We start from the raw sequence: 12,906 nt of genomic DNA, 5'->3' as shown, positions 1-12,906 counted from the left end.
AGAATAAAATGAGATGAAAGGAACAGGCAAATACATGGATAAACAGCACTTCTATTAATTATAGCTGTGACAGGAATAAATAATTTGTCTCTGTTCTGAGTTTTCTGATGCTTATAAATAAAGATAATTCATTTTCAAAATACTCATGTATTTATTTTTTATGAGATAAATATTGCACATTTTTATTGTGAAAAATATTTTGGCATCGAAATACTAGTATGACAAAAACATAATCTATATATTTCACTTAAAGCCTGGCTTTAAGGAAGTAAAGAATTTTGTACACCTTAAGTGAGTGGCTAATTCAGTCATAAAGTTATTCACGTAGGAGTCTTTCTCTGATTTCTTGCTCTCGAATATAACGACCAGACTGATCCTTGTATCGACCTGTGTGTAGAAGTAGGAGGAGTGCGACCCCTTGTCGTACATGTAGTGTATTTTATCCTGGGCGTACACGGCTGGCTCCTCCCTGTCACGTCCCTCCGTCAACATCATCACCACTGCGGGAAAATGATTGGCGGGTCTATCCTGAAAAGAATAGATCAGTTACACTATTACAGGGGTGTGGTCATCATCATGTGGGGAAATGATTGGTGGGTCTCCCCTGAAACACAGAGAGCAGTTACACTAATACAGAGTTGTGGTCATCACCACTGCCGGGAAAATGATTGGCAGGTATATCCTGAAACATAGAGATCAGTTACATATTATAACAGAGGTGTGGTCATCACCACTGCAGGGAAATGACTGGCGGGTCTATCCTGAAACATAGACAGCAGTTAAACTATTACAGAGGTGTGGTCATCATCACCGCAGGAAAATGATTGGCAGGTATGTCCTAAATCATAGAGCAGAACAACTATTACAGAGGTGTTGTTATTTTACTTGTCTGATCAGGAAGTCATCTGTGTTCTAATACACAGTGCAAACTTTATTTTTCTCCTCCCTGACCAAACTCAAACAGTGCACAAAGCAGTGCATATTTCTCAGAACTTTCACATTCATTAGGCCATTCCAACTTTTTCCTATGTTTAACATCCATAGTGGGAAAATTAAGAATTATATGTACAGGCATCTGTCTAACTGTGCCTGAACATGACTACATTTTAACTACACTTTTCTTTTATAAATTTAGTGAATTTAGACATACCCCTGGGTAGGAAAAAATGGCAGGAAAAGTGTCCAGTCCCTGGGGTGTTTCCACCAGTCTCCCTGGGTACTGATATCCCCCAGGGAAAACTCGCTCGAGTCCCTGAGTGTTCAGGACCAGGGAGACATGACACGCATCAGACTTCTTGTGAAATGTCTGTATCCTGAAACCAAATCAAAATGTCAACAATATAATATCTGAATTCAGATACATTTTTAATTTAATTTGTATCAGTTTTCCTGTTTTCTAAACAGAATCTGTTCTTGCTACACTTCGAACACACCAATACCTGGTAGTTTTACAGAACAACATATAGTTTCACCATATGCTAATGTTAACAAGTATGCTTATTATACTACAATATTTTCTAAATTTCATTCAACAATCATAAAAGCGAAATCACAACCACAATAAAATTACAAATTGAGAATTTGATTTCAGAATGATATTTATCCACCCTTACACTTGAGAACTGAACATTTATTTTTTGATTCACAATGTAATATCAATTATTAGTTTGATCTCATCCTCTCCATTACCTTGTGACAAAATCATCAGGAGTTTTACTGATCAAGGATTTCATTTCAAGGGGAGAGGCCTGCCTTTGTAGGATGTCGTAAAAGTAGATACTGAACTGAAACGAGAGCAATGTGATACCGACAATGTCATAAAAGTAGATACTGAACTGAAAATAGCAGTGCAATACATGTACTGACAACGTAGTGTCATCAACAGTAGAGATGAAATTATAAATCAGATACTAAAATGGTTTAGAAAATAAACAAATCAAGGTTAAATGTAGACAGAGTTATGGAAATTGTAGGAAGTTGACTCACTTTAGAGAGCAGCAGGTTTTTGAATTTACTCAGCCACTGATAAAGGGCAGGCAGGGAGCCATGTTTACTGGAGCCTCCGAAGGCAGATTTCTTACTCTGTTATAATCAAGTGTTACATGTACATAGATAATATCATCTGGCAATTGTTCTTTTTTGATAAAAAAAAATCTATAAATTCTATCATTTAAAATCTTGGTATTTTATTATATACCCTCATGTACAGAACAATCAATATCAGAGTCCACATAAGCATTGAGTCGCAGTGTTCTCCCTTTGGATAACTTATTGCAATTTTGAACAGTTTTTTTTTCAAAGTAGTTATTCAACAGACATAAACTCACCTCCTTAGGGTGAATTAATGTAGCCCAGCTTGTCAGTTTTGTGTGGGCTTCATGAATGTGTAAGAGGGCCATCAGAAACTTCCAGTCAGACATCATAGTCTGGGCAACCAGTAAATGGTTTAATGTATCACACTCATATCTACAAATATATATCAATTTCGAGAAATGAAAGCTGTTTTACATTAATAATGTCTTGAATTTTGAATATGGTCATGCTATGACAAAGACACATGAACATCCAGTGGGTAAGAATGACAACAGTAGACGGATCATCCCAAAGACACATCAACTGAACATCAACTGATTATTTGCTGATAAAGTCTGAAAATTCTAGGCTTCACAGTGTGCCAGCTAGAAGACACATCAACTGAACATTAACTGATAAAGTTTGATTATTTTAGACTTCATGGTGTTCCAGACATTCAGACACTTTGGTTTTGTACAAACTTAAATGTTTAAGCTGAAATGCAGAATAATTATAAAACCATTGAGCTGGTTTTTGGAACCTTTGACTTATAACTGATATTTCATAAATTCAATGGTGTAATATCCGCTAAGATCTCAATATTCTCAAGAACTATTAGACCCAACAATTCACTGACTTACCCAAACACAGTTTTGAGTGGTGCTAAAATTGGATGGTGAAAATTCTTGTTGTGTCCTGCTATAATTTCCTTGACAACCATGTTAAGATCTTCAAAGTTGATATGCTTTGTCATCCCCATGATGTGAACTTGTTCATAGCTAGTCCCCTCTGTCAAGGAACTAAAGTGATATAGCTGGAACTTTGGTATCTTATTGATATCTTGAATATCATGGATATGTTTAATTCATAGTTTATATCACTATTTATTTTAACCAGTATCTCAACCCCTTGGCTATCTCAATGTTTCCTCTCTTACTTAGACAAGTTGCCATGGGCACCTGAGAAGGAACCATGATGCTTTTACATCTTTTAACCAACTTTTCCCACCTGGAATTTGAATTCTGGAATCCAGTGCCATATATTAATTCTGGAAGAGTGAGGATTCTATGATCATGTACATTATCTACATGTATTAACCTTATAACCTAGATGTTTAGGAATAGAGGAGTTTTAAATACAAAGTGCATTTATAGCATAAGATCTACTTCACCCTCTCCTGTACCTGAACTCTGGAAACTAAAATTCCACAATTTGGTTTAAGACTCCTATCTCACTGCAATCATGTTTGCATGCTGGATATCAAGGAGGAAAAAATGAAGATTTGGATTTTGATGGTTTTGGACCCAATTAAGGATTTTGATGGTTTTGAACCAATATTTTAGTCCAAAGGGGAACTGGAAGAGTGAAAGGAAATTTTCTGATGGAAAAGGTACCCCTGGAAAGTGACAGGTCTGAGCTAAGAATTTAAAACCTGCATAGGATACAAATTGATTGTCTCCTGTCTGGCCTGTGTAAAGAAGCACAGTTGATCACAAAGATGGGCTAGTAACTTCTCGAATTCGATCACATTGCTGGACATTCCAAATCCTTGTTCCTCTGTGGATTTTACAGCCTCCTCAACGCGTCTAAAATCCTGCATCAGGGTCTGATAACAGCTCTTCAGAGTCTGCAATTAACACAAATATGGTCTTTAATTCTCAAAATCATGACAAAACGTTATACTAGTACATGAATTTAAATATTTTTAGCTCACCTCAATGAAGTTGGGGGAGCTTATGTAATACCCTCGGCGTCGGTGTCCCGGGTTAAGGTTAAGTTTTTTGGAGCAGTTTTCCTTTTAAGTACTTCTATGTCCTATATTGATTAGACATGCATGGAAGTTGTTCCTAGTGTGTTTCATTGTACTAGTCACAGTTTCAGATGCTGAAATTTCAGCAAAGGAATGACCAGGTTAATGTTTTTGGAGCAGTTTTTGGTGTAGGTCTCATTCCCGAGTAACTATAAGCCCTATGTTGACCAAACTTGCATGGATGGTACATCTAAGGATGCATACTACCAGACTTGCTTTGGATGCTGTATCTGACCTACATTTTCCGGTTGAGTGAACAGGTTAAAGTTTTTGGTGCACGTTTCATTTCAAAGATACTATAAGCTCTATAATGACCAAACTTGCATGGATGGTACATCTTAGGATGCATACTACCAGACTTGCTTCGGATGCTGAATCTGACCTACATTTTCCGGTTGAGTGAACAGGTTAAAGTTTTTGGTGCAGGTTTCATTTCCAAGTTACTATGAGCTCTATAATGACCAAACTTGCATGGATGGTACATCTTAGGATGCATACTACCAGACTTGCTACGGATGCTGAATCTGACCTACGTTTTCTGGATGAGTGAACAGGTTAAAGTTTTTGGTGCAGGATTCATTTCCAAGTTACTATGAGCCCTATAATGACTAAACTTGCATGGATGATACATCTTAGGATGCATACTACCAGACTTGCTTCAGATGCTGAATCTGACCTACATTTTTTGGACGAGTGAACAGGTTAAAGTTTTTGGTGATTCATTTCCAAGTAACTATGGGCCCTATGTTGACCAAACTTGCAAGGATAATACATCTACGGATGCACACTACCAAGCCTGCTTCGGATGCTGAATCTGACCTAACTTTTCTGACTGAGTGGACAATCAAAGTTTTTGGTACAGGTTTCATTTTTCAAGTTGCTATGAGTTCTTTAATGACCAAAGTTGCATGGATGATGCATCTTAGGATGCATTCTACCTGGCTGGCTTCGGATGTTGAATCTGACCTAGATTTTCTGGATGAGTGAAAAGGTTAGCTTTTTATGCAGGTTTCATTTCCAAGTAACTATGAGCCCTATATTGAGCAAACTTGCATCTTAGGATGCACACCAATGGACTTGCTTTGGATGCTGAATTCGACTTACATTTTCCAGATAATGAACCAGGTAAAAGTTATGGGTGCAGGTCTATTACCAAGAAACTGCAAGGCTTATATAAATCAAACTTGTACAAATGATGCATCTAGGGATGAAAACTCTCAAACTTGCTTCAGATGCTGGATTTTAATTATGTTTTCATGATAAAGAACTAGTTTGAAGTTTTATATAGGTCTATTCGAAAGAATCAGATCAAAAGTGCATAAATTTTGTATTTTTGGATGTACACCTTTTGTTAGTTAATTGTGTGACTTTGCCTTACTTAAAGACAACATTCGTTGAGGTGAGCTCTGTAATCTCTGATTACCTGGTTTTTTTTAAGTATTTACTTTAAATTATAAAAAGACATCATTTTTTTTATAAAATATTAACACATTCTCTATTACATGTGTATCTACATATGCTAGATGTCAGTCTTGCTTTTAGCAGGAAAGAGATTTTCTCAGAGAACTGGTAGATTTTCATTTTTTATATCAATTCTTAACATCTAACATGATTTATCTATTGAACAATGTATTCAATAAATCACTGTAAAATTACTTACATCTTTTGATCTTGTAAAGAAGCTCTTCTGTTCTAAAAATCCCAGTGACATGTAAGTTTTCTCTGCTGTGGCAAACTGTGAAAGTGAAAGTAAGAACATGGCCCAGGAGGAACCAAACATTGCCTTGTAAGCATCTCTCTCCTTCTCCTGTTATAAAAAATCCAATTCAAAGCAATTAATTAGCATTGACAAAAAAAGAGGAAAAGGGGGATTTTAAAGAAATGTTATAAAATTATTACTAGAATTATACAACTGTCATCAAGATGCAAGAAAACTTACTGCAAGTTCCCTGGCTTTGTCATGTTCACAGTGACTGACGTGAGAAAAATAATGCTCCAGAAACTGTTCTTCTTTCTCACCATTTAGAGACGCTAAACTCAAACTCAGACTAGTCATTCTTTATCTGAAAATAAAAACATACCGGTAATTGTTTCAAGTATTTGATCTTTATCTTTTCGGTTCATTTTGTCTACGTTTTTTCTTTCCAGATAATGTCATTAAGAGGATTAAACTCTTCTCATCAAATCACAAACCATTTGCCCAGCATACATTCATCTGAATTTGTATCAATTACATCTACATTTTCAAAATTTTTATTACACTACATACCCATTACGGCCATTTTAAAAAAAAGTTATATTATACATGTAAGCAGGGCAAACAGTTGTAATATTATTACCACTGTTTGCCCTGCTTACATATATCACAGGGAAGTGAAAGGTAGATTTTGAGCAGAAAGTTTCTTTTTTCTCAATCATTTTTACATTTTAAAATCATTTTCATTCATTAACACATATTAGAAAGTTTCAAAACTGAGCATTTTTCATGTTAAAACACACAGTATTTACATGATTGGTAGAGTTTTGAAGGCCATTTGGTTGAGGCACTGTTGTCTGAAAATATCTTTTAATGAATTATAATGAATTCATATTCAGTGGCACTGCTGGCTGATTCTATATGTAGCGGTAACGACTTGTTATCGACTATGGTCTTCCTGATAAAATCATGTGTAGCGGTAATGATCATAAAATAGGTAAGTTAATGATCTTGCAAATTAGTACCACTTGGTGATAACGAGTTGGATTTTGTCTTACTTGTAATGGTGAAAATTATTATGCTGCTTTTCAAATAAAACCGCATTTTAATGGCATTACTTCAAATAACATTGTCATTATTGTGAATATAATCAATATTGTCAGTTTTTCTTCTGTGCATCTCAAGCAGGAAAAATGGTCTTACACCCTAAATGAAGAAGCAATATGCTAAGAGATCGTAATTCCGAAATACTTAATTTCATGTTAGTGAAATTCAACATTTTTTTAGCTTTTAAGACAATAGCTTTAAGGTTTTTTCTGTGAATATAGATCCAAATGATTCCCCATTGTCTGTGTGTTTGTCTGTTGATCTGTTAATTTTGTTTGTTTGTCCACTAAAACTTTAACCTTGCTCGATCATTGCAAAAAATATACTCTGGTCATAATTTTTGTACAGTTGGTGCTAGGATTTTCATAATTCATAATTATGTGTATTCATTGTCACAAGACTGTTGCTTGGATATAATTATATTTGATATTTTGACCTTGACCGAAGAGTCTGACTTTTAAACCTTAATTGTCCCTAACTTTTGAACACTTAATATACTTTATATATGCACATACATTTGTATGTATTGTATTTCACATATGTATCCCTTGTGACAAGACATTCATTTGGATATCAACAATTTTGCGCTTTTGACCTTGGAGTTGGTTCATTAATTGTAGGACCTTTATCCTTGTGACAAGTCCTTTCCCTGAGCATCATTGTTTTAGACCCTTTGACATTGACCTTGGCATTTAACCCGCTTTCGAAAAACTTTTAAATCTTAGCCTTAACTTTAGAACGGTTGCTTCTTTGGCTATTATTTTTCACGAGTTTATTCATTGATACAATTCCTTAAAAAAAAAAAAACAACATTTCTAACCCCTTGACCTTGTATAGTTTTACCTGAGAAACCTTAGCCTTCGCCAAAGGCTGCTATGCGGGGGGATCATGCAGTGTTCCCCAAACACCTTTTCCCTACACCGGTATTTGTATTCTAATATAAACTACATGTTATCGATAATGTACCCTTTAGTCTCTATCATATAAGCCATTTATAAATATACCCGTAACCAACCGTTTTCGAATGACACATATATATGACACACATTTTATAAAAGAGCCCCCTGTTGGTTCGTGCCTGTGTTGTCTTCAAAAAGCCATTCTATTTGGTTTTTAAAAAATCCCTTCTCCTGAAAGGTTCACAGTAAGACCACGGGAACTTTTAAACAATAGGTACTGAAGCTTTACTATTTCACTCAATTTATTTATCGCGACAAAAACTTCCAAATGATGTTAATATTTCGTACCTTGACCTTAGAGTTTGACTCAATTTTATAAGATTTAACCTTGGCCATAACTTCTGAACATGCAGTTAGAATTCACAGGTAAGACCTTGCTTTGGATACCAGCAATTTTGACCTAGACCTTGGAGTTTGGCCTACTTTTGGAAAACTTGAACTTTTGATCATATTAGAACAGTCGGATACCTGGGCTTTTATATTTTGCATGTGTATTTTGAATGACAAAGTCCTCCCTTTCGTTCCATTAATTTTGACCATTTGACGTTAATCTTAGAGTTTGATATCAACTTTTTGAAAACATTAACATTGACTATAACTTTTGAATAAATGGTACTTCATCAGGTATATCCATTAACACAAGTCCAATCTTTGTGTGCTTAAACAACATGCATTTTTGATCTCTTGACCTTGGAGTTTGATTTGCTCATGAAAAAGACTTTAACCTTCGCCCTAAGCTGCCTGTATTGGACATTAGTGTTTCACAAACACATCTTATTTTTTTTAAAAAAAATTTTCCAGCCTAAAGCTAATATTTAATGTATTCGTATATAGCAATGGTGATTTATACAAGATGAATATCAAGAATGAAAATAAATTATGTACTAAATTAGTTCTACGTCTAACGTCACATAAAACCTTCAAAATTTACGAATGGGGGGGGGGGGTAAAACAAATGATTAAAAAATTAATTCGGCATATATACGGATCTAAATACTGTAAAAACATGTATTTTATGTTTATGTATTTTAAAGCTAATTATTTATTAACTTTTTCTAGTTAATCTATCAGTATCTCAAATATACCCCATAAATGTTGCCTGTTCCCATTGAATGCAGAAAATTGAAAGCAATCCGAGATACATTTTTGGTTATTTCTCTGAAACTTCCGTACCCGTGTGAGTTTAACATAGAATTAACTTTGGACAGCCTAACATGCATAAATTACGACTAACGGGACAAACGTTTGGGTTTCTAATTTTTTTTCCGAGATAAAGTTATATGTGCTTAGGTTTGAGCGTTATCCCGAAATAGAATTATTAAATAATAACTTTGAGACTTCGTGATAAGACACAGCCCTTATCGAGAATTAGCATCACCTTGACTTTGGAGGTAATACGAATATTTTATCTTGAACCTTATATAAAATATATAGAGCATCAAACAAAAAAAATTACACCTGTTTTAATGGAACATCGAAATTTCGGGATTGATTTCAATGTACTTAAAAACATCTTTTTGAATGTTTTGCATGAGTGTTGAAACCAACTCCCGTGGGAAACAAAAGAAACTGAATATGTCCTATAAATAAACATTAGCACAATAAAAAAGGGGGGTGTCAATGAGAGCATGTGCATTCGTATTAAGTACAGAACAATTTTTATTATTTTTTTTTACTATTTACAGGAGGTAAATATTTGCTCCCATATTATGATGATTTGTTAGATCCACGCCAAGTCTCCGCGATAATATGTCCTTATCATCACTCGATGCATCGTGACGCAGTTCTTTGACAACACGCTTCTGACTCGACATCTTAAATTCAAGGTAGGTTCACATTAAACAGCAGGTAAATGTAAATCGTTAGCTTCGTTTCATGCATAATTTAGTCTATATATAGTAGGTTTTCCGGCATGTTATTGTTTACACGTGAACAGACTGTAATATGGGACATTTAATGTAGTGGTTCCTGACTCTGATATATTGGTCATCAGAAATGTGTTAGAACACATTGAACAGGTGAGGTTTGTAAATATAGGCACGCTATTTATTTAAGTGGATTTATTTGTTTGAAATTGCGCAAATTTCTGTTGTAATTTAAATTAATCATAAGTAATCCCGACCTGCATTCCCATTCGTTTACTTAGAGAGGCCTAACCTTAGATGATCAACCATTCCAAAAATAATCCCACCTTTTTGGTGGAGGATTCAATAAAAAGAACATTTTTTTGTAAATCGTATATTAGAAGTAAGCGGAATGTACAATGGCTTCGTTCTCCAACAACATTAATCAGTTAACTGGTCGTACATGTACGTTAAAATGCGCTCCCTGCGGGCCTTGGGACAAGTCACAAATGTAGAAGGTATAAATGTACGTACTGTTTGTTCATTAATAAGGAAATATATGTTTGTTTTTTTTTTACTCTCGAGACAGAATTTGCAGTTCTTTTCTTAAATTTTTAAAGTGTTTTACGTTATTGTTTTGAAAACACACAAAGACACACACACTCTTACGAGAGAGAGAGAGAGAGAGAGAGAGAGAGAGAGAGAGAGAGAGAGAGAGGGGTTTTTCCTCACTTTTTCTTTCATTGGGTGACCTCCTGTTTTACTTTTTAATCGGACACATACTTTGGGTTTACGATACCAAAAACATTGACTTTTTTCTTAAAATATTTTTATGAGAATGTTATGCATGTTTTATTACCCCCCCCCCCTTTCATATCTTCATATCTTCAAAAGGTGAATGATTCGTAATAATGCATGCTTTATTATAAATTTGGCCATTCTTTTATTTACATTATTTCTATCATATTGGAAAAAAATTATTTGGTACCCACCTCTTATCAACAACTCCTTTTATATACCACTTAATAGAATTTAATGATATACTTTCACAAATTCTTTATTACATAATGCCACTATGCACCTTTTATTTTATATGACCTGACACTTATTTCAGGTTTCCCAGAGCAAAATTTGGACTTCGCATTTAGAATCATATTGTTGGCGGGTGGTATCATTTAGTGAGCTCAGTGCTCACAGTACTCCATTTTTTAAAGCGCCATTCCAGTTTAAGTATTTGAATGTATACGTGTTTCTCTAGCAATAGAAAAAGGACTTATTGTCTGTTTTAGCTGCAGTTGCATTGAAGCAAGTTTGTATGGTTGTCTGTTTGTTTTAATGTATGCATGTATAGTGTACGTAAGGATAATATAGGCAAGGAAACGTATACATGTTCTTAAATGATTTAAATCATTCTATAGTTTAATTCAGTCTGCACTACTGAAAAATTTAACAACAACAATGAACACTAAATACATTGTATATCACATTTTTTTTTTATTTTTTAGGGACACGAGAAAAATGAACAGTTATGAGAAGAATTATGAAAACTGGTACTGAATTATTCAAAAATACTTATTGAATTGCATCTTTTCCCCCTAAAATGACAGGAGAGAAAAAGACGTTTAAGCACGGTTAACAGTAAAAAAATGGAGAATATATAGACTTGTGAAATAATGAAAAGACCGTAGCGCTAGTGACCTGAATTGATGAATTCGAACTTTTTTGAATTTTTTCTTGGGTTTTCTTTGCTAACGATTAAAACTATACAGTTTTATATCATTCTTAATTTGAGTTGTTTCCGTTTATCATATCTGATTGTGTTCTTTCTTCCTCTAGACCTTTTGCTGCTGATCCTGTTTTTCAGTGTGTTGATCAACTGCTTCTTTTTCTACCTCTTCCTAAAAAGACCGAAACACCTACTTCCGGTTCAAACTGAGGAGAACCGGTTATGTGCTTACTTCCGGGGAGGCTTGGGTAACAATATGTTTCAATATGCCTCAACTTATGGGATAGCCCGGGCCAGAAACATGACTATAGGAATAACGCCTACATCCTTAATGTTTAATACTTTCAATATTTCTACCAGATTCTTAATCGGCAAACAGTTTTGTGACACTGCAGAAAAGGTTGTAGAGAGGAAACCGTGTGCATATGATAAAGGTTCCGTCCATTTTTATAGGAAAAACAATCTGAACTACATTCATAAATCCTATCTACAGTCTTGGAAATACTTTCAGGATGTGGAGAGTGAGATTAGGGAACAATTTGTATTTATGGAGGATGTTCAGCATAAAGCACGGACGCTTATAGAGACACTGACGAAACCCTTCTCTAGTAACAACCTAACGATAGTGGGCGTCCATATACGAAGGGGTGATTATAAACTTGATAAAAATGTCAAATATGGATATACTTTAGCCACAGGGGAATATCTCGGTAGATCTTTGAAATATTTTAGAGATAGATACCACCCATTGGTGTTCATCGTTTTTACAAATCCGAATGTGGAGGATCTCAAGTGGTGCAAATATCACATAAACGGAAGTGACGTAGTCTTCGCGCCTGAAAGCCCGCGGGAAGTCGACATGTGCGCCATCTCGATGTGCAATCACACAGTTATGACTGTTGGATCGTTTGGTTGGTGGGGGGGTTTTCTGGCCAATGGCACAACTATCTACTTCAAAAATGTAGCTAGAAACGACAGTAGTCTCCGGAAAGACTTTAGTTCCGATATGTCTGATTATTTCTATCCCGGGTGGATTGGCCTGGAGTGATAGAACCACTGACTTATATTCAACTTGTGTTCCATTATATTTCTTAGCAACACTTTTAGATATAATTGATTAATATTTAATAAAAGCATTGATTAAATACGCCACTGTATGATTTAGGATTTTTGCATGAAAAACAGATCTCAAAACTACATAATTATGTAACATTATCTTACAGCCATTGGATTTACGAAATGCCGACTTTAAGCTCAAACCCCTTTAACACAATCTAATTAAAATCAGCAATTTATTTGTTAATAAGCGGATAAAATGATCTGAATTTAATCAGATTTGCTCTGTAACATCAACTTATCTGTCAGTATCCTGTCTCCGGGTAAAAATCGATCGTACTCGGAACTTGTTCTTGAATATGGAATAAACTGGGAGACGAAAACACCATATGCAGGTTTTATAAAGTGGCTTTCCA

The 12,906-nt window shown here is 34.9% G+C and overlaps 2 protein-coding genes across 3 annotated transcripts; one reads left to right on the top strand and one right to left on the bottom strand.

The window, feature by feature from the left end:
• Positions 1 to 237: 237 nt before the first annotated feature.
• Positions 238 to 6,991, bottom strand: LOC134231164 (KICSTOR subunit 2-like). The gene is made up of 10 exons (XM_062713090.1): positions 6,857 to 6,991; positions 6,042 to 6,165; positions 5,763 to 5,909; positions 3,738 to 3,919; positions 2,934 to 3,071; positions 2,328 to 2,466; positions 1,987 to 2,082; positions 1,690 to 1,784; positions 1,151 to 1,313; positions 238 to 528 (listed from the first exon to the last, which is right to left on the bottom strand). The coding sequence occupies exons 2-10, from the start codon at positions 6,156 to 6,158 to the stop codon at positions 244 to 246; spliced, it is 1,362 nt and encodes a 453-aa protein (XP_062569074.1). The 5' UTR covers positions 6,159 to 6,165; positions 6,857 to 6,991; the 3' UTR covers positions 238 to 243.
• Positions 6,992 to 9,587: 2,596 nt separating this feature from the next.
• On the top strand, positions 9,588 to 12,562 carry LOC134231142 (galactoside alpha-(1,2)-fucosyltransferase 2-like). Of its 2 annotated transcripts, none has more exons than XM_062713059.1 (3): positions 9,588 to 9,690; positions 11,214 to 11,258; positions 11,545 to 12,562. In XM_062713059.1, exons 2-3 carry the CDS (start codon positions 11,237 to 11,239, stop codon positions 12,480 to 12,482), a joined length of 960 nt encoding a protein of 319 aa, XP_062569043.1. In that variant the 5' UTR covers positions 9,588 to 9,690; positions 11,214 to 11,236; the 3' UTR covers positions 12,483 to 12,562. The 2 variants fall into 2 exon arrangements, with proteins under 2 accessions (XP_062569043.1, XP_062569044.1); XM_062713060.1 differs by lacking the exon at positions 9,588 to 9,690 and adding an exon at positions 10,160 to 10,234.
• Positions 12,563 to 12,906: the final 344 nt, after the last annotated feature.

Source organism: Saccostrea cucullata, unplaced genomic scaffold (genome assembly GCF_032062105.1).
Source record: "Saccostrea cucullata isolate Sc308-1 unplaced genomic scaffold, CSIRO_AGI_Scuc_v1 ctg645, whole genome shotgun sequence".
In the NCBI taxonomy this organism is placed as follows: Eukaryota; Metazoa; Mollusca; class Bivalvia; order Ostreida; family Ostreidae; genus Saccostrea; species Saccostrea cuccullata.
The sequence above is the reverse complement of the archived record's forward strand: the minus strand, read 5'-3'. Positions and strand labels throughout refer to the sequence as shown.